Source organism: Eublepharis macularius, chromosome 16, assembly GCF_028583425.1.
Source record: "Eublepharis macularius isolate TG4126 chromosome 16, MPM_Emac_v1.0, whole genome shotgun sequence".
Lineage (NCBI taxonomy): Eukaryota > Metazoa > Chordata > Lepidosauria > Squamata > Eublepharidae > Eublepharis > Eublepharis macularius.
In genome coordinates, this window is record NC_072805.1 from 46,413,119 (window position 1) to 46,441,048 (window position 27,930).

The following is a 27,930-nucleotide window of genomic DNA, read 5'->3' on the forward strand; positions in this document are numbered from 1 at the left end:
CCCAGATCCTGCAACATGTCGTTGAACCAACTTGCAAAGACATCCCTGGTGCAACCATGACATGCCATTGAGGGGGGGATTTAGAAGGCCAAATTTTTAGAGGAATCTTCAGGACCATAAAAAGAATGCAACACACATCTTGGGCCCAGATCCTGCAACATGTCGTTGAACCAACTTGCAAAGACATCCCTGGTGCAACCATGACATGCCATTGAGGGGGGGATTTAGAAGGCCAGGACAGCCCAGCATTCCCAGAGAGGCCCTTTATGCTTCACGAACTGCCGATTTGCAGAACTGAACAAGACGAAAAGCAGACAGTTAGCTTAGCGTTCTTTGTAGCCGCTGCTCAAATGAAGAGGCAAATACACTGGTATTCAAAACACACAAGTTTGCTTTTGAAGTCCATGTTCTGTGCATAATGAACCGTTAGATTATTCTGCAGTGAATTTGGCTCCCGCCACAGTGGGCCATTGTTTTTCCAGTCCAAGCACGATGCTGTTCAGAGCGGTCGTTATCTAGCCACCGGGTTTTGAAAAAAAGAATAAAACTGAAATAAATTTGGGCCACAGATTGTAAGGAATTCATAAATATTTATTATGTTTAACAGATGCAGCAACGTTAATGATTTAAAAAAAAATGTAACAGCTGAAATGTTCTTCGCCTGGTCTCTAAACTGAAGACATAAATCCCTCTAGAATCAGCATACCACCTTATTACTAATTTGAAGAGAGAGAGACAGAGACAGAGACAGAGAGATTGCAAAGTTATGGGGAGGATGTATGTACGTATGTATTTACTAAAAATACAGAGGCCCACAAAATGATGAGAAATAAACCCTGCTTGACATAAAAAGGAATCCGAAAGAGCACCCTGGCGCATACACGTTGATTCCATTTCCTGACAGCATCAGAAATGCAAACGTCTGTACATCTCTCATCAGCAACAACCAGCTGCCACAACGGAGCTCCTATTCTCAACCCTTATACCGTCTCAGAATAAATTAGTTTGAAGATAGTTATGATGGTGTGAGCTGCACTCTAATTTTTGCCACACTTGAGTTATATTTGGCGCAAGAAGATAACCAGTCTGCGTCAGAAAGGAGAAAATAAACTATGGCAGAAAAAGAACACTCACATTTTGTAAAGCTTGATAAAAATACAACACATGTAAACAAAAACTTTACCCCATGAGATCCCAGCACAACACGGTTCCCAATTTACTCCAATGTCAATGCATTTTACCAGACATATAAAAAGGGTTTAAATAAGGTTTGTTTTTGTGCTTTGATGTATAATGCAGAAACTGTAACATTTGACTCCCCAATACAATCATGTAGTATTGGGTAAAGAATGGAGTGAGGTGAACTCGACCCCAAAAGCCGTTAATTTAGACAAAGGATAGCTTTTAAATATTGTTAACGGTTATATTATAGGCACAAATACTTTGAAGTGTATTTATTAACCTTGAAAATCAAGCATCTATTCATAAGTTGTACGCATGATAGTACTAGAGACACCAGTGTGTATGTATACACAACTCAACAGCCCAAGCCCTCTACCTGGAAGTTGCAGTGAAATCCTAAGCAGAGTTACTCCAGTCTAAGCCTTTTGAAATCAATGGGCTTAGACTGGAGTAACTCGGTTTAGGATTTCACTGTCAGTCCCACTGGTTTTAATGGAACTGGCTTCTAAGGAACTGTTTTTAAGATGATACTTTGAAGACCACTGAAAACCAAGTCTTTGCTAGTCTGCCAAGCAAGTGCTTCTTTCTCATTTTCTGGCCCCAAAATAGCAACCGCAGAACATATCTAACCTTCAGCAAGACACAAAGATATGGTGAAAAATAAAGAAATTGCACATAAAGTTAGAGCTTATGTATTTCAGAGGTAGATAAGATTGGACCTTGTGGAACAGAGAAGCATCAAGTTAAGAAAGAGCCACCCCCTTAAACCCAAAAGGGAATATAGACCTCTAATATGCAGCCAGATTTATATATTACAGATTTATATATAAAGTGCTAGTAACACTTCTGATCTTGTTTTCCTCTTAAAGATGTACAGTTCCCTTGAGGGACCTTTGTTGGCTGGCCCGTTGAGAATGCTCCTCTGACCAGGCTTCGATGTTCAGCCGGTGCTGGCTTGGGAAGGATGAACGGACCATCCGATCCATCAGTGGCTGAAGAGGACGGAAGTTGTCCACCATCTTCTTTTCTTCCTCTCCGAGGGAGGTAAAGAGTAACATCCGAAACATCTCGAGCTGAGAATGAGAAATGGTGAAATCAGGAGGGCAGAGAAGACAAAGATTCACACACATGCACAAACACATGGACTGTGCTCATGTCCAAAGCTGTGTAAGATCAGATATGGCTGCCCTCTGGAGATGAAATCCAACTACAGCATTTACCACTTATTCCTAAGAGTGTGATCAGTCTACAGCAAAGGAGCGGCAAGTGTCCTTTAAATCAATCTTCATTTTTAATCTGTCCTCAATTCCCATTTCCATGATTTACTTACCAACAAGCCAGAGGATCAATGCAGAAATAACACTCATGGGGCAACCCTATGCAGAATTACTCCAGTCTGAGCCCACTGACTTCAGTGGACTTGGAATGGAGTAACTTTGCATAGGATGGCACTGAAAGCCACCTTAACCCTGGCTAAGCTCCCAGTCATTCATCTAAAGCCTGATTTAGCTGGCTGAGCTAAGCCTCACACGTGCCTCCTGGGAGGAGAGCAAGATTCGGGCCCAGCGGCACATTAAAGACCAACTAGATTTCCACGGTATGAGCTTTTGAGAATTAATGCTCCCTTTATCAGCTGAAATCAGCAGGGCTTGCTTCTAAAGTAAGAGAGCAAAGGATTTCATTGGTTCCCAAGAAAGCCATTGTTTTACTGTCCCTGTTATGGACGAGGTATATTTTTAAAAACATACTTTTTTTTGCAGATAATACTTTAAAATGATAATATTATAAGAGCAAAAACCTAAAATCTTCACATTCAAGATTTGTCAGCTAATTATGCAGGGGTCTCTGGGTAGGCAGCCCCTTCTATATCATTCAAACAAGTTTTAAGAAATGTTTCAAAATCAAACAAAACGGGTGTGAATTTATCAATATTCTTGCCCCGCCACATTCTGTTACCACAGGGGTGGGCAATTGTTTTGGCTCGGGGGCCACTTTGTGGGAGCGGAGGTTAGCGGAGGGCTGCACCTTTTAAAATGATTGCATTCATTAGTTAACTGTGCATTTCAGAAAAGGTATAAATTGTATCATAAAAATCAATAAATATAAATTAAATAAAATAGTGGTAATTTTATTCAATTTATTTATTGTGCTAATTTCGTATTATCTATAGCTGCAAGCACATTTAATTTTAGAATCAGTTTAATGAGACAAATGTACCCTATCACACTTTTCTACTGTCTTGGCGGGCCACAAAAAACTCTGTAGCGGGCCGCATGTGGCCCGCGGGCCGCAATTTGCCCACCCCTGGGTTACCAGAAAGTAACATTCAGATTGCGAGTTACACCCTTCCTTCCCCTTTCCTCTCCTCAACATGCAAGAAAGGAAAATAAAGAGTTTTCTTTCGACGTACCTGGTCTTCATCAACTTCTACTGGCTTCTTCTTGATGATCCAGGTGACGGACTCGGTCAGTGGCGGGGTGGTCAAGGACCCAGCGTAGGTCCAGTAATCCGGGCATGACGGTAACAAGCAGGATGGATCAAATTCATCAAATTCGACAAGCATATCCTGGCAGATTGAAATATCAGGATGAGTTTGGGCCATTTGGGATGGGAGGCTTGGCTTGTCATGTCCATCTTCCACCGACCAACCACGGAGAGAGAATCCTCCGTACTGTACAGGACAACCAGCAACATGTACTGGGTAGAGTGGCTTGACTGACAAAATCCAGTTTTCAAATCCTTACTCTCATAAGGAGCCCACCAGGTGACCCCTGGGCTAGCCTACCTTACAGAGTAGTAAGGGGATGAATGCTGTGTCATCCTGAGTTCTTAAGAGGAAGAGCACGGGGAGGCAGAGGGGAATCTCTCCCAACTCTGAGAGCAACAGACATCACAGATGGATCCATAGTCCCGACAGAGGATAAGTGAGATTATAACTGATCAACAGACTTGGGTCAAACCTCCCAAAGAACGCAGCTATAAATGGTACGGAAATGTTAAGGCTGCTTCAAACATTCTAAGGCCTCTTAACCACTACACCAAAGACAGCAAGTTTGTTGTAGTGGTTAAGAGCGGCAGGACTCTAGTCTGAAGAGCCAGGTTTGATTCCCCACTCCTCCACCTGCAGCCAGCTGGGTGACCTTGGGTCAGCTCTTTTGGGCTGCTCTCAGCCCCACCCACCTCACAGCGTGATTGTCATGAGGACAACAACAACACACTTAGTAAACCACTGTGAGTGGGAGTTAAGTTGTCCTGAAGGGCAGTGTATAAATCAAATGTTATTAGTTAAGACTTAGTGGTTCAGAGAGGCAGGACTCTGATCTGGAGAGCCAGGTTTGATTCCCCACTCCTCTGCTTGAAGCCAGCTGGGTGACCTTGGGTCAGTCATGGCTCTCTCGGAGCTCTCTCAACCTCACCCACCTCACAGGGTGATTATCAAGAGAATAATAATAACACATTTTGTAAACGGCTTTGAGTGGGCGTTATGTTGTCCTGAAGGGCAGTATATAAACTGAGTGTTATTATTGTTATTACCTTTTTCAGATGTGAACTTAACAATGTTTTAAGTGCATGTGTGAATGCAACAAAGTCACAAGTGTATTGTTTGAGTATACTCCTCAAGGATTCACAACTGGTAGCAGGTTTGTTATGTGTGAAGTCAGTAGTGAGCCTTGGCTTGCACCATATGAAACGGCCCTCAGATACAGGAAGGCAAGTCACATTACAACCCTTGTTACCTTGTGTTTAATCGATGGTAAAACCTCAACTAGCTCCTGCAGCCCGCTGTGAAAGGCACCAATCTGTTAAGGCAAAGATGAAAATGGTTGGTTTTCTTCTTTCAGAGCATCCAGAGGTGGCAGCTGCTCCAGGATTAGCAATAAACATTGTTGTGCCTGATCTCGTTGAGTAGGGAAAGAAAACTCTGAACCAATAAAACAACTGACTTTATGTTTACCTGTAAAATCAAAAAGAGTCCAGTAGCACCTTTAAGACTAACCAATTTTACTGTAGCATAATTTGGTTAGTCTTAAAGGTGCTGCTGGACTCTTTTTGATTTTGCTACTACAGACTAACACGGCTAACTCCTCTGGATCTATGTTTACTTGTGTCTGACTTTGCAAGAAACGGTGAATTCCTGTTTTCCCCCTTCTCTCCTCCCCCTTCATTTTTCCTTCCTTCGTAATATTTTTGGTCTCTGTTACCAACTCCCATCATTATGACGTTTCCTGGTTCCCGATATTTGTGATAATTGTAGGCCTCCCATAATATTCGGGAACACCAAATGAAATTGTTGGGAAATAGATTCAGGGCAGATGAAAGGAAATACTTCATTACTCAACAAGTAATTCAATTGTGGAATTCACTGACAGTGAGCATTGGTACCTTTAAAAAGTGAGATTCGAGTCCAGTAGCATCTAAGAGACCAACTAGATTTCCAGGGTATGAGCTTTGGAGAATCAAAGCTCCCTTCGTTAGCTACTGGACTCAAATCTTGCTCTTCTACTGCAGGCCAACCTGATTCAGGCCACCTGAATCTTTAAAGGGCGGTTAGACAGATTAATGGAGAGCGAGTCCACTAAATGGCTACTAGGTGTGATGATCAAAGGGAACCTCCATATACAGGAGCAGTAAACCCCTGAAACCCAGTGCTAAGAGGCAATATTAAGGGAAGCCCTTGGCCTCTATGCCGTGTTGTTGGCCCTGCCCAATTGGTTGGCCTCTGCATGAGACAGGATGCTGGAACAGATGGACGGCCAGTTTAATCCAGTAGGGCTTTTCTGTTGTTTTTATGGTATATTTTTACTTATTTCTGTGATAACGTAAACAAAAAAACCAGCCAACAAAAATGTCAAAATAAGAAGTTATTTAAGTGGCTTTTTTGTGCAAAGTTCAGAATGGAAGAGCGGCAGTTTTGTCGAGAACATACCTTCAAAAAGACTCCAATGACCGCCAGGCCATTATCCTCCATCACAGCTTCTTCGAAACTTGAGTACTTGCAAGAATTCCAATGAACTAAATGCAGCTGAAATAAAATGTAACCCGTATTTGAGAGAGAAAGAAAACCAGAAGCGTGTTTTCTTCAAGAGGCATAACAAACTGCGGTTGACTTGCAAAGACCAAAAGATCTGCAACTGGCAACTTCTGAATCCGGTTGATTCTTTAACATGGATTTGACTTTATTAAATAATTTTTAGCAACATAATACAATCCTAATCAGCCAATGGGCTTAAATTGGAGTACCAATTTAGGGCTGTATCATAGGATCTCACTGGTTTAAAAACACCTGTGCATCTATGGGGGCAGGCAAGACTGCCAAACAGTTTCTCAATATAGTTGTGCTATGGGGGATGGAGATGCTTAGCCCTTTTCTCACCCCAAATCATCCCCTCCATGTGAAACTAGCCTATGGAGAAAAGGATATAGGTCAGTACCAATGTATTTCTCCTGCAAGGTTAATAGCAGTGGGGAAGCGAGGGGAGAGATTTCAATAAATTGACACCCCACCCTACTCCACTGTACACATTGCTACATTTCAGGAAAGGAAAATATTGTGAGATTCAGTTATTCACCTACCCCAAAAACATGTAGGCTGGCCACCATACACACACAAACCCACCCCTTTTCTTCTTCTTACCTCTGCAGGAAAAACTTTACAGTCAACTGTGTGCTCTGAGCCCCAGTCATTTATGGCCCCCCAATGAAAGTGGAACTGCTTCAGCCGGTAGTTGTTTTCCAAGGGGCCTCCTGTAATAACTTTCGTAAAAAGATACAGACGTTAGGAGATGGATGCTTAAAAAGAGACCACTGAACGAAAGATATGCACTGAAATGGCATTTGGGCTAGCAGGGACAGAGCCGCCACAATGCTTGGGAACCAAACGTCTAGTCTTTTCAAAGGGTGGGGAGGTGGGATGCCAAGATGAAAGCAGGTTGGTAGAAGAACTTGGCAGAAAGTAGCTGGAAGGTGGAAACAGCAATAGACAGAGATGGGAACTGCCTGGGTCTAAAGCACAGCTTGGCTTTGCATTGGGAGAGAGGAGGGGGTGGGGTGGGGGGCGTGCTGCAAGAATGGCAAGCAAGCATCTGGCACCCAGAGACTCGTAAACAAAAACACTTTCGGAGGAGAACAGCCACAGCAAGTCTCATGAAATGCTGACGGAGAGTCAGAGCGGGTCTGGTCTGCTTCCACGGGCAAGTGCCTCTCAACTGGCTCACTGGGATATTATAAGACACTTGCAACCTCAGCACCCAAACATGGTCTCTGCTTTGGCTCCGTGGCCAGCCAACGGTGCTTCTGGAATCACGATAAACGCGGGTGACTGCAAAAGCCGGAGTTATTCTCAGAGTTCTCGTTGCGGCAATTATGTCCCACCGCAGGCCCCCTGGTAACAACAACATTTCACGCCAAGTTGTTATATTTTTAATCCACATCTAAATGCCAGGAGATTCATAGTCACTAACGTCATATGCGTCTGTCCATGGTAACGGCTCAGTAAGTCATTGGTCCTTGTTTGCCAAGCCCCTTCTTTCAACAGGGGTGGGGAGGGGGTGGACGCTCACGTGTCAGCTTTCTCAGAGCCAAACTACAAGTGACGCCTGACACAGGTTGGACACTTGTCAGCTTCCCTCAAGTTCTGATGGGAAATGTAGGCAGCTTGGTGGAATGTTGGACAAGTGACAGTTGAAAAGTCCATTGGACAGCAGTCAGAGAGCCAAGCTGCAAGACCAGGACGCCGACATTTCCCCTCAAAACTTGAGGGAAGCTGACAAGTGTCCAACTAGTGTCAGGCATCACTTGTAGCTTGGCTCTTAGAAGCAGGACTGGGTTTCATGATGAGGTCAGCACCTGCCGCTTCTGTCTATGTGAATTACCAAATGAAACCCTTTCAGAGTCTGTAGTCATTTGGCTAACTCCAACGACAGTGCCTCATCTATGTGGGACCCAACCTGCTCAGGCTAAACTCTGTCTCTTCCCCACATCTCATTATTATTTCCCTTTGGCAGGAAACGTAGAATAAGGTCTGTGGAACGTTTGCAAGAATTCTGAGGACGGGCTGTATTTCTGTTGTGTGAATTCAATGAGGACTGCAGCCCTGTGCTGAAAAAGCAAGAAAGGTACCTGGTATACTTAAATAACGTACCAACAGGGGCCAAAGTATAAAAGCTTGAATTCTTGTGAATGGAACTCTGGTTGTGTTAACAACTTGTCCTTTAAAAAGCAGACTGGGGTGGGGATAAATATACTCCCGGCACTTGGGAAGAGAGGTGGCTTAACTCTTTCCCTTTGCCCCACATCCTTAATCAAAAAATGCCCCCCCACTGCTTTAACTCAGGGGTGGGGGGAGGCAGGCATAATATATTTTCCAACCCCATTGAGGATTAAAGTAGAAGCATGTTCAATCACAGAAATGGTGCATGGGGGGGGGTGGAGGAAGGAAGTTAAACACTCCCCCTTCAGAACCACAATCCCAGTCCAGTTTGCTTGTGACATACCCTGAGCGCCATCCCAGAACTCCAGCATTGCTGGCCTTATACAAGGAAGTACTGAATTACCCACAACTGTCTGGTTTTGTTCATAGCTGCGCCCAGAACAAAAAGCTGCCCCCTGGCAAATCTGCATCTATGCATTAACCAGACACCACAGGACTCCCCTCCTGTCCTGTCCCAACAATAAATGTTCCATTAAAGAGATCTGTCACAAGATTTAATCTCCCGTGTGGCAAGACCTTCCATTCATACTCCTGAACCAGAATTGAAAGCCCTTTGTCCCTGCGTGGAGTTTGGAACTCCTGAAATCCACACCGCTTCTGTGATCCACTGACAGACCCTGCATTCTGCATTTTGGAAGGGCTGCCTACAACAAATGCCATGTGCTCAGCTCACTGTCAGCCAGCAGATGGCAACAGCGCAACCCCAGCAAGAATTTCACAGTTGCTTTGTTTTCATGCCACACGACCAGCCTCACCGTTTGCAGGACTCCCCTTCCGATTTCGTCCCCGATGCTGTACTTCTACTTCTTTTCCAACATAAGTTCCTCTTTCCAGCTTCCTGCATTGTTCTTTGTTCTTACTTTAAATCCACATTTCTTTAACTCTTGTCTACCTGCATCTCTCTACTTTTGCTAAAGGGCAGAAGCAAGAAGAGAGAGTAGAGGGAAAGAACATAAAGAAGGAAGCACAAGGGAGAGGTGTTTTTTTTTTAAAAAAGAGAAAGTTAAGCATGTAATATGCAGAAATAAACACAAAGGAAAAATGTTAGAGTGAAGCAAGAGCATGGCTGTCTTTTTAATGCCATCTCAGGAGGTAAACTTGGTTGGCACCAGAAGAAGTAATCGCACATCACAGCCTGAGGAAGAGGCTTTCGCTCATCGGACTTCTAAATAACAATTACACTGCGCCAAATAATTATCTAGTACACTAAATAATTAATTAATAACCAAATAATTATCTAGTACACTAGATGGTATTCTCTTTGTGGGGAGGTGGTGCTCTGTTGTCTTGGTGCTGGAAGGAAGGCAGTGGGAGGGCTTCTAGTGTCCTGGCCTCACTGACAGTCCTTTAGATGGCACTGGATTTCTAGCCACTGTGTGTGACAGAATGTTGGACTGGATGGGCCACTGGCCTGATCCAACATGGCTTTGCTTATGTTCTTATGATGCAATAACAGCAATCGAAGTGATTGTCTGTTTTAACACACAATTTGAAACTGTGATGTCATTCGGACTTCCAGGGAACGAGGGGTGGCAAACTCACAGGCCGAAACGGACATAGCAAATGTTTCCCCTGCAGCAAGGCACAGGGCCCAACTAGAAAGTGCAGAGAGGTGTCTCTCTGGAGGCAAGGACTGCAAGAAAAGCAGCTCCCGGAGGCTGCCGCAGTTAGGGAGAGCCATCCAATGAAACCTGGCAATGCGCGATTTTGTTTAGCAGCTACAGAAGAACGACATACAAAAGTACAGGACAACAGGAAAATTAAGCAAGAGGATCCTAAGAACTCAGACTGTGCAAGGGAAGCAGAGTTATTTCTGTCTGCTGACGGATCAGCCAACATTTCACCTCTACCTCTTTGGGCTGGTAACACGCAAGAAGCCTGCAAGGGGGAGGAGACTGCTCGCTGACTGGCATTATTGATAAAGGGCAATGCTATTTATTAACAGAGTAATCAGAGAACGTTAAGAGTTGGAAGGAATCTCAGAGGTCACCTAGTCCAACCCCTGCCTAGTAGAGGTCTCCCCATATGGGCCCTTGACCCATAACCTGCTTAGATGTTGCATCATGCACTCTATGTCTTGAATACCTTACAGTGCTATCCTATGCAGTATTACTCCGATCTAAGCCCTGATTTTATATAAAACCAGCCAAAGCCATTCTGCAAACAGAAGCAGTGAAATCCTGCGCTGAAGAGCTTCCCTAAGATATTTTCCCCCTGGATACCTCAAGCCTGGCCTGGCTACTGTAAGACAGCCATGAGATTTAAGAGTGAGGACAGACACTGTGCAGTCCACGGCTACCAACTGCAGCCTTCCACCCTGCAGCCATGCACAAACTGAAGTGGCAGCCAACTTGGATCAAGGTCAGCCAATGCCTTCCTTGCAAAATAGCTCATCGGGTAACTAGGTTAAATCAAAATGTGTGCAATACAGCTAACTGACTGAGCGCTGCCAGATCTCTCCAACCACACAGAAACCACATGCAATAAAAAAATCACCATTTACACCTATTGGCTAAACAGCTTCGGGGCTTTTGATGCTCTTCCTTATCTGCTTACACGTAAACATCCATAACATTTGCAGAAAGTACTCCATTACAGTGAGCTCATTAAACTTGGGTCCCCCCCCCCGCTTTTTAAAAAAGGAACTCCTGCAATTTTGGAAAAGCCACTCCGTTTTGTTTCCCCTGCCATTTACTCCAGCTCAAATAATTCCAATAAGAACCAGAGCAAGCTTTGCTGAAAAGCAAGCTCCTATCTTGCCTTATAGATATTTTCAAGTACATTATTCGAGCACTTATCTTTGTTAATGCAAGCAAAGAGATAAGCACCCTCTTATTTCATTAGTGGTTAATGGCTGGAGTTCTGCTTTTTATCTGGGTACCCAGAAGCTTGAAGCGATAGGCAATAATATTGCAGGTTTCCTCCCCAAAACAGTCATGTGAAAACCAAATATTTTTGCAAGGAAAGTAATGTCACAGCCTCCATGGAAGGCAGCTTGCAGAAAATTTCTGCAGAGAGAAGAGTTTTGGAAGTCATACTGGAAGAAAGCCTGCGTTTGGAGAGTTGGATGTAGAGCCGGGAGGCTTGGATTCTGGGCCCTACAGCTCATTGATCCCCTGGCTCTCAGACCAAGCTACCTTACAGGATTGCTGTGAAGATAAAATGAAGATACCACATCACTGCCCTGAGTTTCCTGAAGGATTGCATAAAAATATAACAAACAAATCAGAGGAAAAGGGTCTCCATTTAGGGTCAGTTCTTGTTTGGCATTTACAGCTACAGTTGTTTCAACATTCACAGCCCATACTAATGAATTAGCAGTTTCGAGGGGAAGGAAAATACCCAACGATTCTCACAATTCTCATCTGGTTTATCAAAAGAACTTTACAGAGAGATGTTTGGCTCCAGAATAGACAAGCGCCACTTTCCACTACAGCAAAGCTGCAAAAGCCACACTCCTAAGCTAAGTGGATAACTGTCTCTTTTTTGGCCAATTTAAACGCTTGGCTGGCAAGGCAACGTGCTTCCCTCACAACTTTGCAAGGGCTCAACGTCTTGCTTAAAAGTGGGTGCAAACCATGCAAGGCAACCACACCAACAAGCAGTTGCAAGGGCTACAGAACTCTGGTGCGCCGTCTAAGCACACACCACGGCTCTGCATAGGCTTCAGTACAATTTAGAAGGGGCATTGCGCCTGGACAAAGTCCCACAGGGAAACCCGCTGGCTTTACCACGCTCACACTTAAAATCAGGCTTTCCATTTTTTAACATGTGAATGAAGACTCACAATTCAAGCACTGCACACCAGGGTCCATTCACGCTGTATACAACTGTTTGGATTTTCAGAGACACAAAACAGCTCTCCGGGGCCCAGCTCACGCTACTTATTTCTAAGCACAGTTGTTGCAACTGACCACAGTGCCTACACTTACGAAAGCTTACTCTCGCTACTCTTACATGATTTGTCTGTAGAATCCTCAAATTCGACCAGGAAGCAGTACCCGTTGTTCCACATATGGAGGCAAGAGGCTGGATCGTAGCGTATTTCCAAGGGTTTAAGATGAGGGTCATAAACGCTGTCTCTCCACTGGATGTTGATTGGAGACTGTCGACTGCCCCCAGGAATCGTAATGGGGCTCTGCCACAGAGGGTGCACTAGACAAAAAAGGAGACAAGCGGTACTCTCTCAGGCTGCATGGGCCTCGTATAATTTTTTTTAGATGACTCGAGCAGCAGCAGATGCTTGGAAATGCAGGGTCAGGATCCACAAAATCATGCAAATATTTCTGACTGCCGAAGGGGCCTTTGCTCTTAGATCATTTTCCCTCCATGTCACGTGACAAACCGGTTCTGAAACCGAGTTTCAAAAGCAGCATTCAACAGCCTGTTGCTCAAAATAAAAAGGTAAAGCGAATCCCACCAGGCATGTGAAATAATTCCTTGGATCCCAGCCACGGTCTTTAAATTAACAGTCATATTACACAAAATCAACACGCTGGCACAATTCAGGAGCGGTTAGATTTGCACGGCATTAATGTTCACCTTTCCACGCTGCAACAAGCTCTTTACGTGATCCAATAATTCATAAGGTGGCTTTCGAGATCTTGTTGCAGATTTCACAATGAGCCTTTGACGTTCTAATTCATCCCACCCCCTAATCTGTGCATGTTACCACTGTTATGCAATAAATATAAACACAACCCCTGAAAGGCTTTGCAAAGCTGCTCTGGAAGGGAATTTTACCCCTTTGTCACTCTTTAAGTAGAATAAAACCAAAAGCAGGGACATGTTCTCCAAGGCAAAGAGAAAGGCAGCGTGAAGAAGAGCTTGAGAGAGAGAGAAAGGCACAGTCAACAGTTAGTTTCCATGGTGGAAATGTGGCATGTCTTGGATTTCTGCCTGTCGTTGCTGCACTGTCTCAAAAAAAATCACCAATGAGAGAGGGCAGCTTTTACTGAGGAATATCTGTAGCAGAACAGCAGCCAACACTTTCTTTTTACAATTTCTCACTCTGTTTTTGTCAAGCTGTGGCCAAAAACAAATAGAGGTGTATGCAGAGATGGAGGGAGAACAGCAGGCAAAGATGTAAGGACCCCTTTCCTAACTCTCTCCTGCAAACACCCCCCTCCCTACACAGCTCACCCCCAGATTTTTGAATATGCTTTGAACAGGACACTGTTTTCCTCCTTGTTAAGCAAGGTCATTATGAGCTAATGCAATTTATTTGCAGAGGAAACTCTGGAGGGAGGGACATGGAAATCGGCACCCAGTGAAGACTGCAGAAGTGGAGAAGAAAGGGGAGAGATAATTATAGGGGTGGGGTGAGCAACTATGCCAAATGGGGGGGGAGGGAGGGGTGAAAAGGCTATGCTGCTCCCTATGAAAATCTCTAGGGAGTCATCGATTAGTCTCCCACAGCAGAAAAGCAACCAGGAGTCTGTTGGGACCTCAAAAACTGGCCTGTTTGGCCACGATAAGTTCCAAAAGAATTCCAATCCCTAATTTTCACTGAGCAGCAACTTCCATGGGGCAGAGCCTCCTTTGCCAGATGGGTAAAGATTTATGCTCTCTGGACAGGGGAAGACAGAAAAGGAATTAATTGCCAGTGGCACAGGCGAAGGGGCCACAAACAGAAAAGGGGATCGCGTCTTTCTAGGCGTAGCCCAAAGAGAGACATGATAAAATCAGAATAGCAAAGAGTCCAGTAGCACCTTTAAGACTAACCAACTTTATTGTAGCAAAAGCTTTTGAGAACCACAGCTCTCTTTGTTAGATGATGCATGCATCTGGCGAAGAGAATTCTAGTTCTCGAAAGCTCATGCTACAATAAAGTTGGTTAGTCTTAAAGGTGCTACTGGACTCTACTATTTTGTGACTACAGACTACCACGGCTAAGTCCCCTGCATAAAACCAGAGCGACCCCTTCACCATAACATGAAAAATGCCAACAGCAGCCTTGGAGAATTCTACTACAGGTCAGAATGGAAAAATATGATACAGAGCAGATATGTTAAATGTGGAATGAAGGCAGAAGAAGAGGGTGCATTCGGGTTATCCTAGAGAACTCCAATAGGAAACCCAAATTGCACTCATCCTAGAGAATCCCAGCCCTGCGGATGGAAAACTGGGGGGTGGATCTAGAGAGAAAAAGAAGGGGCAAGCAAAATGTGCTGGTGGGGGGCTCCTGCCAAGGGTACCTACCACCTAGCCTTTGCCATATATTTCTGGAGGGGGTTGGGAGGTGGCTCCTGGAGGAATCTGCTGCTATGTATCTTTTTAAAATCTGCTGCTGGATTGTTTGTTGTGCGTTTTTAAATATTTAAGGCGTTTTATTGGCTTTAAAGGTATTTGTATTTTATATTCGTGTATTGATTGTAACCCGCCCTGAGCCTGCTGCTGCGGGGAGGGCGGGAAATAAATAAATAAATAAATAAATAAATGGGGGGAGGCGTTTGGGATCAGCCCCGGAAATCGCGCAGCACAGACTCGGGGGCGCCGCTGCAGGAGAGCCTGGCAGGGGGGGGGGCAGCGCGAAAGGCGCCCAGGGGAAGAGGCGGCGGCGGCGGCGGCGGCGGCGGGCAAGGGGGCGGGCGGGCCGGGGGGCACTCACGGCGGTCGCGGAGGCGGTAGGAGGCGCAGCAGCCCAGGCTGCACAGGCCGGCGCGGCCCGGGCCCGGGCCCGAGGCGAGGCGGAGGAGCCGGGAGGCGAGGCGCGCCATGGCCGGCCGGAGAGGAGACGAAGCCCAGGCGCCTCGGCCCAGCCGCAGCCCCGGCCCCGCCAGCCCCTTCCGGGCCCGCCTCCGCCCCGGGGAAAGGGAAGGGCCGCGGAGGGCGGCCGGCAGCGCCGGGCGCGAGTCGGTGGCGTGCCCACAGCAGTCCGGGAGGCGTGGAGGGAGCGGGGCGCGGGGCGTGCCAGGCGGCAGGGCCGGGCCCGCTTGCTGGAGAGGAGCCCCCCCCCCGAACGGAGGCGGGCTGGCGGCGAGGCTTCGGGGCCCCCAAGGGGGCGAGCGCGCGGCCGGAGGGGCGCGGGGAGCGGAAGGCGCCCGCGCGCAAAAACGCACGGAGGTGCCGCGCCCTGGCCAGCCCCGCGGGACGTCGAGCCCACTTTTGCCTCCTCCGGCCGGCAGCGGCTCCCCGGGGTCTCGGGCAGAGTCTGGCCCAGCCCCTCCTGCCCGGCCCGCATAACGGGAGCGGAGGCTTCCTGCGGGCCAAACAGATGCGCTGCGCCTTCCCCATCAGGAGCTGCTTTCTACCGGCTCAGCTCTCGAGCTGTCCAGGTCAGCGTTGCCTGCTCAGACTGGCCGCGGCTCCCCAGGGTCCCGAGCAGAGGTCCAGCCCAGCCCTTTTAACTGGAGATGCCGGGACTGAACGGGGGACTTGCTGCATATCGAGCCCAGTGTAGCCCCTTCCCTTTGCTATGGCCTGTTTGTTCCTGCCTTGATGGGAGAAAGACGTGCTGGCCCGAGATCTGTTGGAGACAGATGCCCAGGGTAAGGGGGGCCTCTGTGCTCCTCCTGGGCATGTTGGAGACCATATCCAAGCACAAAAGCCCTGCTGTACTTTTTATTAGCCCCAGGCCACAAAACAGTGCGCAAGATTTCAAGTTCTCCAGAACCCTGCTTCCGGCTGGGTGTTTCGAGAACCACAGTTCTCTGACGAAGAGAACTGTGGTTTTCAAAAGCTTATGCTACAGTAAAGTTGGTTAGCCTTAAAGGTGCTACTGGACTCTTTTCTGTTTTTAAGGGGGGCTGTAAAAAGTTGTTTCAGACCCAGATCTTAAGGCCTGTTGCCTACACAACTGAAGAAGTGAGCTGCGGCTCACGAAAGCTCATACCCTACCACAAATTTTGTTAGTCTTATAGATGCCACAAAAAACCAAATAAGTAGGTACTAGATCAAATCAAGCCTGAATCGTCCCTAGAAGCTAAAATAACAAAACTAAGGCTATCATACTTTGATCACATCATGAGAAGATAAGACTCTCTGGAGAAGTCAATAATGCTAGGAAAAGTGGAAGGCAGTAGGAAAAGAGGAAGACCTAAAACGAGGTGGCTTGACTCAATAAAAGAAGCCACACCCTCCAGTTTGCAGGATCTGAGCAAGTCTGTTAAAGATAGGACGTTTTGAAGGTCTTTCATTCATAGGATTGCCATAGGTTGGAGGTGACTTGACAGCACATAACACACACACACACATAGGCGCTACTGGACTCTTGCTCTTTTCTACTGCTACAGACAGATTAACACAGCTACCCATCTCGATCTGCCTACACAACGAAATACTTCTGCTGATCATAAGAGCTTCCCCCAGGCTGCAAGCTTTGGGCCGTTCCGTCATGTTCCAAACTTCCTCTGTTCCTACCCCCTTTCCTTGCTTTTTTAAAAAATAAAGTGAGCAGCCTGTTTAAAAGCTTTGGGAAACTGAAATGTTTGCTGACTACTCTGCAAAGATTTGGGTCCACCAAGTTGTTATAGTGCTGTTTGCTTTGTGTGGGTGTGTGTTTTTTGGCAGCTGTGTTGGCCTATCTGCAGTCTCATTTATGCAAAGTACTATCTAATAATGCTGTGAAGCTTCATCTTTAATATATTTTAATCAAGGGGGCACTTAATGTTCAATTGGCACACATATTAACAATCACTTGAGTTTTCCGTCCAATAAGAAGAGTCCAAGACTTTGTGCTCCCTGACCTGGATCGCCCAGGTGAGCCTGATCTCGTCATAACTTAGAAAATAAGCAGGGTTGGCCTTGGTAAGTACCTGGATGGGAGACCTCCAGCGAAGACCAGGGCTGCAGAGGCAGGCAATGGCAAACCACCTCTGATAGTCTCTTGCTATGAAAACGTCACCAGGGGCCGCTGTAAGTCAGCTATGACTTGAAGGCACCACACACACACACACACACAAGTCTTTGTGCAGATCTTCCAAAGCTATTGGATGTGCGTCTGAAGAATGGGGAGGTGGGAAGAGAGGAGTCATGTTAAAAAAATACCTTTTGCAAGCTTAGAAAATGAGGGTGGTAGTATTTGTTGTGAAAAAGAATGCACCATAAGACCACAAAATGAAAAATAGGAGAGAGGTCAGCATTGCACCATTAACAGCACAACTGCTACGTTTGGGGCTGAAGGCAGAAACTCGACCCTTGGCATTCCTCTGCCTTGTCAAAGGATGTGGGTTGCTAGTACCAGTAACAGATAACATTCTTTGGAACTGGTGTAGGAAAAAACTGAGGCATTTCCCCTCTTTCCTTCCCTGTATTTTAGATTGTGGCTTCATCTGGGCAGGGAATCGTCTTCCTGCTACTTTTGAGAGTCACGGGTGCCCCTCTGAGCACCTTGGAAGAAGAGTAGAATAAAAACGTATTTGATTGTAAAGCGCCATAGGCATTAATTGCGTAAGAGGTAGTGTTTTGCAGTGGTTAATGCCCAATCAGTATTTGGGAGTGGATCCTTATTCAAATCTCACTCTGCCATGAAGTCTGTTGCTTGAGAAGCATGGAGCAGTCGTGCATTTGGTCCAAACTGCCTCACAGTGCTGCTACTCTGTGCTAAAATGTGATGTAGAATGGTGCCATAATGCATGGACAATTGCATCTGATGAAGTGAGCTTTAGTCCGTGGAAACCTACAGCAAAATTGTATCGGTAGCCAGCTTCGCTTTCTTTGTGTTAGAGCCAAAAAATAATCTCGAGTCCAGCAACACTTTAAAGACTAACAGGATCTTGTTCCACCATAAGCTTTTGTGGACTACAGTCCACAGCTGTGATGAACGTGGGCCAGTTTGGTGTTGTGGTTAAGAGCATGGGACTCTCATCTGAAGAGCCGGGTTGGATTCCCCACCCCTCCACTTGAAGCCAGCTGGGCGACCTTGGGTCAGTCACAGCTTCTCAGAGCTCTCTCAGCCCCACCCACCTCACAGGGTGATTGTTGTTAGGCGGGATAATAATAACATACTTTGTAAACCACTCTGAGTGGGTGTTAAGTCGTCTTGAAGGGCGGTATATAAATAGAATGCTGTTGTTGTTTCCAGACTGTCTATGCAGAAATCTTTGTTACCACTGTAATCTGAGAACACAGAGTATGATCCAAGGAAAGGTATTGCCTCTTTATTAATTCCTAAAAAGAGAGTTTTTTTAGAGCATCAGGGCCAATACGTATAAATCTGACTTCTAAAAATCCTAGTCAGTAAGTATGACGGTATTTGTTAATATGGGTATGGCTAGAAGCCACAAAAGAGCTGAACGGCTCTGACAGATGGAAGTAGCAGTCCTGCCCCTCCAAGAAGAATGCTGCACAAAATCCATAAACCAACAGAGCCGCTTTCTAACACCTGGAGCAAAAGGTGCCCTTTTTTTGGACAGACCTCAGGAGCTCCCTCTAGTGCCAGATGCGGGTAACAGCACAGTGAGAGGAACTGGTCACCTCTCTGAGCAAATACGACTGTTTTCCCTGGACGCTTTTCGTGCAGGGGCCATCGATTGAGTGGGCCTGGCTGCATTTTGGCTGCTGTGTGTATGGTGTGAAGGGGGTAGAACCCACCCCTTCAGAGCAGCCCGTGCATTTTGCATGCGAAAGACCGGCGGTTCAATTCACAGTGGTGGGGAAAGAGTTTTCTTCAGCATCTGGAGAGCAGCTGCCAATCAAGAGGAGACAATGCTGAGATGGCTGGGCCCATCTCTAGAAGTATAACTTAAGGCATCTCCATGTGAAACTGGATGTAAAACTAACAACAACAACAACATTCGATTTATATACCGCCCTTCAGGACAACTTAATGCCCACTCAGAGTGGTTTACAAAGTATGTCATTATTATCCCCAGAACAAAACACCCTGTGAGGTGGGTGGGGCTGAGAGAGTTCTGAGAGAGCTGTGTCGAGCCCAAGGTCACCCAGCTGGCTTCAAGCGGAGGAGTGGGGGATCAAACCCAGCTCTCCAGATTAGAGTCCCATGCTCTTAACCACTACACCAAACTGGCTTTCAAACGAGAACCCAGTAGGGGTCCCCTTTGGAAACTGCCCCCCCCCCCAATTCTTAACTTGCATGCTTTCGTTACATAACTCTGATCTCCCATACCTTTCCGTTCTGTACAGTGTATAAAACGGAGTTCATCATGAGAGTATTCTTATAAAGAGAACAGGGTGGTTGTTCAAATGACCGTTAAAAAACAAAAACCCTTTAGGCAGCTTAACTGCGTTGCTGTGTGTGTTGTACTAGTTTTACTGCTTTTTTGTTTAAGTTTTGTAACTTGCCTCAAGCCTTGGGGAGAACGGTAAAGGAAGTAAATATTTTTATGTACCTTTCTGTTAATGTTGACCTGTGGAATTCACCGTCACAGGAAGGGCAGGTTAAAATAGCTAAACTGAAGAAAGAGCTAGGCCAGTTTGTGTGAGTTTGGAGATCCTTCATTGCTAAATAGGGTGAGGACAATAAAGCCTCAAATGCATTCCACATTTTTAAGTGTTCTATTCTAGGTAGGAAGCAATGCACAAGTTACAAGCGTTATGTTAGTAATTTAATTTCTTTAAAGGCCCCCAAATTATCACTGCCAGTGTTATAATTGTGGCGTTTTTCTTTATATTCTACACATATGTAGCATATAATGCATAATTATTCTGAGCTCTAACAGTTGGAGTCCCTTTGGGTTTCCCCCCATTTTGATATTTTTTAGTGTTGTGTTCACCAGAAAATAATCAAAAGGTCAATCAGTTTAGCCTTCTAAATATTTTTAGGTTGCGTGATAAACTTAGATAAGTGCTAAGATCTGGAGGGAAACGAGGATGTTAAAAACCTGCCTCTGGATTCTTTTTTAAAAGGGAGATTTTTGATCTGTTCTGGGGGAAATCCCAAGAACATGTTGTACCCCAAAACAGTGCAAACTGGATGTGAGCAAGGCCGGCAATACCAAAACCACTCCCAGCTGCCAAAAAGGTTATTTTTGTCAAGAACGGAGTTGGCATCATTACCATGGCAACACATTCCAAATTGAAAACAAATACTATAATGTAAGTATTTTTCTTTCTTTCTTTCTTTCTTTCTTTCTTTCTTTCTTTCTTTCTTTCTTTCTTTCTTTCTTTCTTTCTTTCTTTCTTTCTTTCTTTCTTTCTTTCTTTCTTTCTTTCTTTCACATCCCAATCAATCTACGTATCTCAGCTAAGAGGTCTTTAAAAAGAAAACCCTTTTCTCCTCCCTTGCTCTAGTTCTGGAAACCTCAGTCTTCCAGCTTAATCTCATCTTTTGGTTTTGCAGAGTTTGGCGTTTCTATTTATCGTCTAATTTGCCCATCTTTGTCCATACTTGATTCTGCACAGGAAATATAAGAACTCTTTGCACCAGGACTGGATAGCTTAGCCTCTTCCCCCATATTTCTTCTAACACTTCTAAATATATTGTATGGAATTCATTTTTGCAAGCAATTGCCAACTGACCACACAACCTGTCTTGGCCTGCTTCTGGGTCTATAACAATAACTAGGCCTGCAAAAGCTGCAACTTGAAACTTCTCACAACATACAGCTTAGATTTTTTATTGCACAATGTCTGCCAAACAAGTTGTGCAGGGGCTGGTAATTTTTTTTTTAAGCTGGCAATCCTTTATGTACTACAGATCAATTCACATGTTCATTTCCCAACATGGTGTAATGGTGAGCGCGTGGGACCAGAATCTGAGAGACCCTCGTTCGATTCCCCGCTCTGCCATGGAAGCCTGCTGGGTGACCTTGGGCCATCAGTATTCCCTCAGCCTAACCTACCTCACAGGGTGGTTGTGAAGATAGAATTGAGCAGGGGGGAGGAATCATGTTGTAAGCCACTATGGGTCTCAATCAAAGAGAAGGGCAGGGAATAAATATCTAAAATATCATTTTGTACTGTTGTTACGGCACAGTGACAGCTGCCCTGTCCGTTTCCTGCTGTGTCCCATGTATTGGGAACCTCATCTGCTGAATATTGTGACTTTGTCCCCATTCACAACCGTTTCAGAACTGGGGACAGCCTTGTTCATGGGTCCCCACAGGGTGCTCTGCTGGAGGCCACCATATTTATGGCAGGCTTGCAACAAATGCCCAAATCCTTAAGTGTCTCCTCTCTATTTGAGATGACATTTTTATGGTGTGGAAAGGGAGTCTGGCAGAATTTCTCCCGGATTGCAACGTCCGCCATTCGGGTAAGCCCAGGCAGATCGGCTTTCTAGATGGCTCCATGATGGACATATAACCACTCACTGTATGGGGCTGTGAGGCCAGTTCTCTACCGACCGCTTGCAGCGCCGCAAGGAAGATGAGGCCATTGGTCCCCGGGGGGTTGTGTAACTCCAGGCTATCAGTGGTGCAGAAAGCATTGGGCATTCCATTGTGGACTCGTGCTGCTGCCGGCTGGCCCTTAGCGGCTCGGATCTGGCTAGTTGGAGGAGCTAGTGGGTGTATCTTGTTTGGGCAACAAAACATCTTGCACCGACCCTGTTGGACTGCCACGCTTAGCTACAGGCCACCAGGTACCATCTGGAACACAATGCACAACCTGTTGTCTACAGCCAAGGCCTAAGAGGTCACTGCACCTGCAAGACTCCTTTGGAGAAGGACCTGCTTCTTCAGGATTTACATCAAGAATTAAAAAACACCGAGGTGGGGAAGCGGAGAGGCAAAGTGAAGAGCCTGAAGTATCACTTCCCATGGGACAGGGCCCTCGGAGGAAGTTTCTACTGCTCACCTACATCTCCCAGCTAAAATGTCTGGAGGGCTCTCACACAAGCTGGTGGTGTGGGGGGAAGCCCTGTCTTTGCTTACAGACAGCCCCTCTGACATGCAGTCATTACTGATTGGTAAGAATGGACCACCCAATGGAGATACACACCTAAGGCTTAACCTTGCACAGAATCCTGGTGCCAACTCTGTTCCCATAATAACCACTCAAATGATGCCGTTTCAAGAAGACCCACAACGTGAGCCAGGCCAGCAAAGCTCATTCCCTTGCATGTTCTTGAACACGGTATAGGATATTAAGGGCCAGCAATGCCCTTCTGGCCTATGTCAACACAGCCCAGACATTTAACAGTGGAACCAGAGACCAGCAGAGGGGTTCCTCCATATCGGGCGTTGAATGACTAAAGCTTAAAAGGCAGAAGAATCCCTGAGGAAAAATGAACTTGTGAACTGGAATTTCTGATGATGCATCTGAGAAAGAGAGCTGTGGTTCTCGAAAGCTTATGCTACAATAAAGTTGCATCTGATGAAGAGAGCTGTGATTCTCGAAAGCTTATGCTACAATAAAGTTGCATCTGGATGACTCTTCCAACCCTATGTCCCTTCCAACCCTATGATTCTTTGATGAATGACTGGACACTGTGGCTGCATCTGACACAGTCACGTGGCTTATGTTTTGAGCATTCTTGCAAAGTGAATTTTTCTCTTACTGAGTCAGCCCAAAGAACCTGTGTGTGGCTTAAGAGCAACCCGAGATGGGTGTGGTCATACAATGGAATCACACGCTTGGAGACATCCGGGTATCACTTCATTCCCTGAGGACAGGGAAGGCAAATTTGTTTTCTCTGTATTGGGTGCGTTCACAAGAACAGAGTTTAAAACTGCAAGGGAGGGGGGAGATGCAGAGAAGGCATTCCCCACCTTATGCAGCTCTGATGTCATCACGGGCATGGTAAAAATGGGGAACAGGAATGGTGGACTGTAGGGATCTAGGTTCAGGTTCTAGGTTGGCCATTGGACACAAGTCATGATGCTGTTCTAATTAAATGTACTTCCTGGACAGAAAATATCTTCGGAATCGGCAAGATTTCCTTCTCAGTTTAGAACTGTGCTGCCAGTCAAGCCAAGCTCTTCATCTATAAAATTGGAACAGAATGGCGATCTATAGGGGATTCTTAGAATGTGCTTGGCTTGTTGGGGCTATGATCCCTATGCACATGCTTACTTGGGAGTGAGTTCCACCAAACAGAGTGAATTTTACTTCTGTGAACACAAAGCCAGGGTACTGCAGAGATAAAAGAATTATTCCGAATAATCATAAACAATAACTGCTGTTCTCTTAGTCTGAAGACTCAACAGAAAAGCCCCAAAGCTCTCGGAATGCAACTCTAGTTGCTGTTGTATTGGAACATGAGGAAAATGTTCAGGCTGTTGGCATTTGTTTAAGAAAACATTCGAAAAAGCCAGAAAATGGAAAAACACTGTCAGAGAGACGCATGTGAGTCATACACACTGTGTGTGCTACCATAGGAACCAATGACTAGAAATTTCCTACAGATTTGGTTCAGTGTTAGATCTGGCAGTAATTGTGGCTCGAGATGAGTGAGAGGGAATACGAAAGAGCAGCAGAGAAACTGGGAAATGGTATATATGGTTGGGACATCTGTTCCGTATTTTGCCCCTTGCATGAGCACAGACCTTGACCTCATTTTCTCAGCTCTCCATTCCAGAGAAATCTCTCCCAAGGAAGAAGTTTGTGTTAATTAGCAGGAGAGATTCATTACTGCAATTCGTTCCGCGGGATTGATTGACTGTTCCAAAGGGACTGAGCAGCGTTTCCCTTCATTCGAGGCTGTTTCCAAAGCGTAAATGAAAAAGACGGAGCTTTTCATGGCTGGAGCACAGAAGAACTGCCCTTCTACTGGATGCATGAGCCGACAAGTGCATTGGTTGCAAATGAATCATTCTAAATATGAGGTCTTGCTGCTTGGTTGCTAGAGAGCTTTTCCATCCGGGAGAACAGCCGTACTCTTCCAACAGAGTGAAATGTTGATTTCTGAGGGGCGTGCTATGCCCTGGGCTTATTGAAATGCCCGACAGGCTATGGGAAAGGGCTTGTTTTGACACTTCAGTCCTGCCCAAATGCTCAAATGAATGCAGAACCATTCACCAATCTAGTGGCAACTTCTGGTCAACAACAAGGGGGGGGCTTGTGTGCAAGGAAAGGCGTTTGAGTGACAGGCCAATAAGGCTCTCAATAATTGTTGACGAAGCCTAGATAAATTGGGTGAAGTGAGGCTGTAGACAATTGGATTTGCAGGGTTGGATCCAGACTAAATTTTCTACTGATGGAAGAGGAGATGTAACTTTGCACTGATTCCCCGTTCCTGATGCAGATCTTTGATCTGCCCCTTGTGACATGTCCCCCATTCCCCAGGAGTAGCATTGTGCAGGGCTCAAAGGACTGCAGTGTGGAGGGGGGTACAAGGAGCACATTATGTTCCTCCGGCAGATGTGTCTTCTGTTGCAGAAAATTCAGTTTAGATCCAAGCTACAGACTGCATCACCTGCCCAAGGGATTCCTTCAACTGGGCCCTTTGAAAGCAGTGGTCCCAGAGGGGCAACGCAGGACAGAACACAACTCTTGGCTGACGTGCACCTGTGAGAACCAGTTCGGTGTAGCAGTTAAGAGTGGCAGGACTCTAATCTGGAGAGCCGGGTTTGATTCCCTACTCCTCCGCTTGAAGCCAGATGGGTGACCTTGGGCTAGTCACGGCTCTCTGGAGCTCTCTCAGCCCCACCCACCTCACAGGATGTTTTGTTGTGGGGATAATAATAATTCGCTTTGTAAACCACTCTGAGTGGGCATTAAGTTGTCCTGAAGGGCGGTATATAAATCAAATATTATTATTGTTATTATTATTCAGGAGCAGCACTGTGGATTTGAACTAGCCCATGTTTAGAAGCGCCATTGGGGTTGGATTGGGGGGGGGGGAAGAAGTCCAGGGCTCTGGCTCATGGATTCTGCAGGGGGTCCCCTGATGCAGGCTGCAGGTAGCAGCGCTACTGAACACAATGAGACTGCTTCTCAATATGCCCAGGATCAGGTTACACCCTGAACTGTTTGGAAAGGTGGCATAAAACTGGTTTACATAGATAACTGCTCCTTGGAAAAGTAATTCCTCCAGAATGGTGGTCAGTCCTTTACGGCACCAGTGCTTGCTGCAACCCACGTGCAAATATTTGCACGTCTCCGGGTTCTTTGCACACCTTGAGCAATAGAACTGATCACCCTTTTGAAAGCTCGCTTAACTTTATAACTCTTCTAGCAACAACACCACAATTATTTCTAGATTCAACCTTCCGTTCACGGCACTCCCTCGAGAGACATTTTGGAGTGTTGTTTGCAGGGCTTTTTTTCTGGGAAAAGAGGTGGTGGAACTCAGTGGGTTGTCTTCAGAGAAAATGGTCACATGGCTGGTGGCCCCGCCCCCTGATCTCCAGGCAGAGGGGAGTTGAGATGGCCCTTGGAGGGCCATCTCAACTCCCCTCTGTCTGGAGATCAGGGGGCGGGGCCACCAGCCATGTGACCATTTTCAAGAGGTTCCGGAACTCCGTTCCCCCGCGTTCCCCCTGAAAAAAAGCCCTGGTTGTTTGTATCTTTTCCATAGTTGCTCGTGGCAATTAGCTCAGTCTATTAGGGTCCTGCACATCCCTGTGTTGAAGTTGAGGCCGGGAAAGAATGGTTCCCCGAAGCCACCCGGAACCTTTCTCAGCCAAGGTGGAGTCCCACATCTAATGCTGAAAACCATCCTGAAATTGCAGGATGAATAGTAAAGATGCCCCCGAATGTGTGCAGAGTCCATTCTTGCCACGAGGAGCAACTGCTCATGCAAGAGACACTATTTCTAGGGTGTACTTACTCAAGGTTCTTCAGTATCCGCACCTCGCTTTTCAGAAGTTACGATGAGAACATAACATTTGTGTGGTTATTTGCACCCTGTCTTCCTGGACTATGACCAGTTCTTTATCCTCTACAATGATCCCGACCCCAGTCTTAGATAATCTCAGTTATTTATGGCCTTTGGCATTCAGGGTCCATTGCAGAGAATGAGAACTGCTCCCACTTAGTTTGGTTCCTCAGAGATAGAAGCATTTCCATATTGCAAGACAACAGTTCCAGCTGTGGCTTTCTCTGGGCTCATGATTTGCAAATAAATAATTATGAGCTCTAATATACTGGCCGGCTCTGATGAGCAGCATTTTAATCCCCTGCAGCTGCAAAGGAGAAGGAACTGAACGCTGAAAAATAAAGGCTTTGATTCTTCTCCCACCTCTAATTTCCCAATTTGAATTGTGGCAAGAAATTCCGTTTCCCTCAGTCTTTTTTTTACTTCAGTCTCAGCATAAATCTCCTGGCTATTACAGTGGTTCTTACCTATGTCAAAGGGATATGATCTTGGCTCTCGTACATGCATTTATTTACTTCAGCGGCGCTCTGTATTTTTTCCCAAGGGAGACCCGAAGTAGCTCACATGGCCCTCCTCTCCTCCCTTTCATCCTCATAACAACCCGATGAGGTTGGTTAGGCTGAGTGTGTGGGACTGACCCAAGGTCACCCAGCGACTCAGAGTGGAGATTCGAACCCGAGTCTGTCAGTGAGAAAGGAGGGCTACAAATAAAGTAAAATAAAACAATGGTGCCATTTCAACAAAACCTAACCATAGATATGGGTACTTACATGAAGCATACCTGTTTTTATGAGAGCAGGTGACCAAGCTACAAGGTCTTAGGGACGTTGGACGCCGACTCCAGACAACCCGCAGCCCCTGGCTTAAACGTACAAGACTCATTGCCTTCTTGCTTGCTAGAAATACCATTTTGGATCAGCGCCAAATCTTTTGGTCCTGTACCCCGGGGAACTAGTCCTCCAGCACCACAATGCTGGAAGAGCAAGCCACAAATGATCAGGTTTAAGTCAACCCGAAGATCTCCGCTCCTGTTTATGAACTATTCTGTCCACACAGGACACACCCATGGGGGGGGGGGAGAACCCTAAACAAATAGTTAAATTTCAACCCATCCCTGGGCAGGGTTCTTGTTTTGGTGGCGGGGCAGGCCTAGAGAGCTAATGCCCCCCCCCCTTTCCTCTGCTTTTCCAGACAAATTTGGCACTGAGAAATTCTCTGCCTCACAGAGAAGGGCAATTGCTCTCTCCTTGAATGTCATGGCAGCCGTGGAATTTTAGATGCTGGTTTTTGTATAGCTTATTTTAAAACAATCTTTGAAAATTACGTTTCTTTTGCTTTCCAAGACAAGCAGTTTACAGAAGGCAAGGGACAGATAAATCAAAATGGTTTCAAAGAGAAGAGAATGTGAGTGCTCTCGCTGGAGAATAGTTTTAGGAGGGTAGCCGAGTTGGTCTGCAGTAGAACAGCAGGATCTGAGTCCGGCAGCACCTTAGAGACCAACAAGGTTTTCAGAGTATACATTTTTGAGAGTCAAATGTCCTTTGTTCAGTTTCCAACAGATTCCAGATACCAAAGGTATTTGCAGAAAGGAGCTTTGACTCTCAAAAGCTTATACCCTGCAAATCTTGTTGGCCTCTAAGGTGCCGCTGGACTCAAATCCTGCTTTTCTGGCTAGAGAGATCTGTTGGTGACGGACACCATCTATTGCTGATGGCTTCGGTGTACGATGCATACGATATATATGTTACTTGTGTTCTCCGTTATATGAAGCTCTCTGGAGTTTCCCGGCGTAGCTTCAGCCGTGCTGCTACGCCTGGTGCTTCTAGGCTATCCCGGGCTCTACATAATTTAAAAGCCTGCATGCGTTGTCAGTAGA

General features: G+C 46.0%; 1 protein-coding gene across 2 annotated transcripts; it reads right to left on the reverse strand.

The window, feature by feature from the left end:
• Positions 1 to 552: 552 nt before the first annotated feature.
• On the reverse strand, positions 553 to 27,038 carry CA5A (carbonic anhydrase 5A). 2 transcript variants are annotated; one of them, XM_055000230.1, is made up of 7 exons: positions 26,825 to 27,038; positions 12,350 to 12,547; positions 6,818 to 6,936; positions 6,110 to 6,205; positions 4,920 to 4,982; positions 3,593 to 3,748; positions 553 to 2,255 (listed from the first exon to the last, which is right to left on the reverse strand). In XM_055000230.1, the coding sequence occupies exons 1-7, from the start codon at positions 26,961 to 26,963 to the stop codon at positions 2,046 to 2,048; spliced, it is 981 nt and encodes a 326-aa protein (XP_054856205.1). In that variant the 5' UTR covers positions 26,964 to 27,038; the 3' UTR covers positions 553 to 2,045. The 2 variants fall into 2 exon arrangements, with proteins under 2 accessions (XP_054856205.1, XP_054856206.1); XM_055000231.1 differs by lacking the exon at positions 26,825 to 27,038 and adding an exon at positions 15,003 to 15,262.
• Between the last annotated feature and the right edge of the window lie 892 nt (positions 27,039 to 27,930).

Bases quoted from the DNA above. Each gene is read 5' to 3' on its own strand.
- CA5A (XM_055000230.1), bottom strand. From the start codon at position 26,963: ATGGTATTTCTAGCAAGCAAGAAGGCAATGAGTCTTGTACGTTTAAGC. The intron at 12,548-26,824 runs GTAAGTACCCAT...TTTTTTGTCTAG, and splicing joins TAAAAACAGGTATGCTTCAT to TGCACCCTCTGTGGCAGAGC. The intron at 4,983-6,109 runs GTATGTTCTCGA...TTGCCTTAACAG, and splicing joins TCATTGGAGTCTTTTTGAAG to ATTGGTGCCTTTCACAGCGG.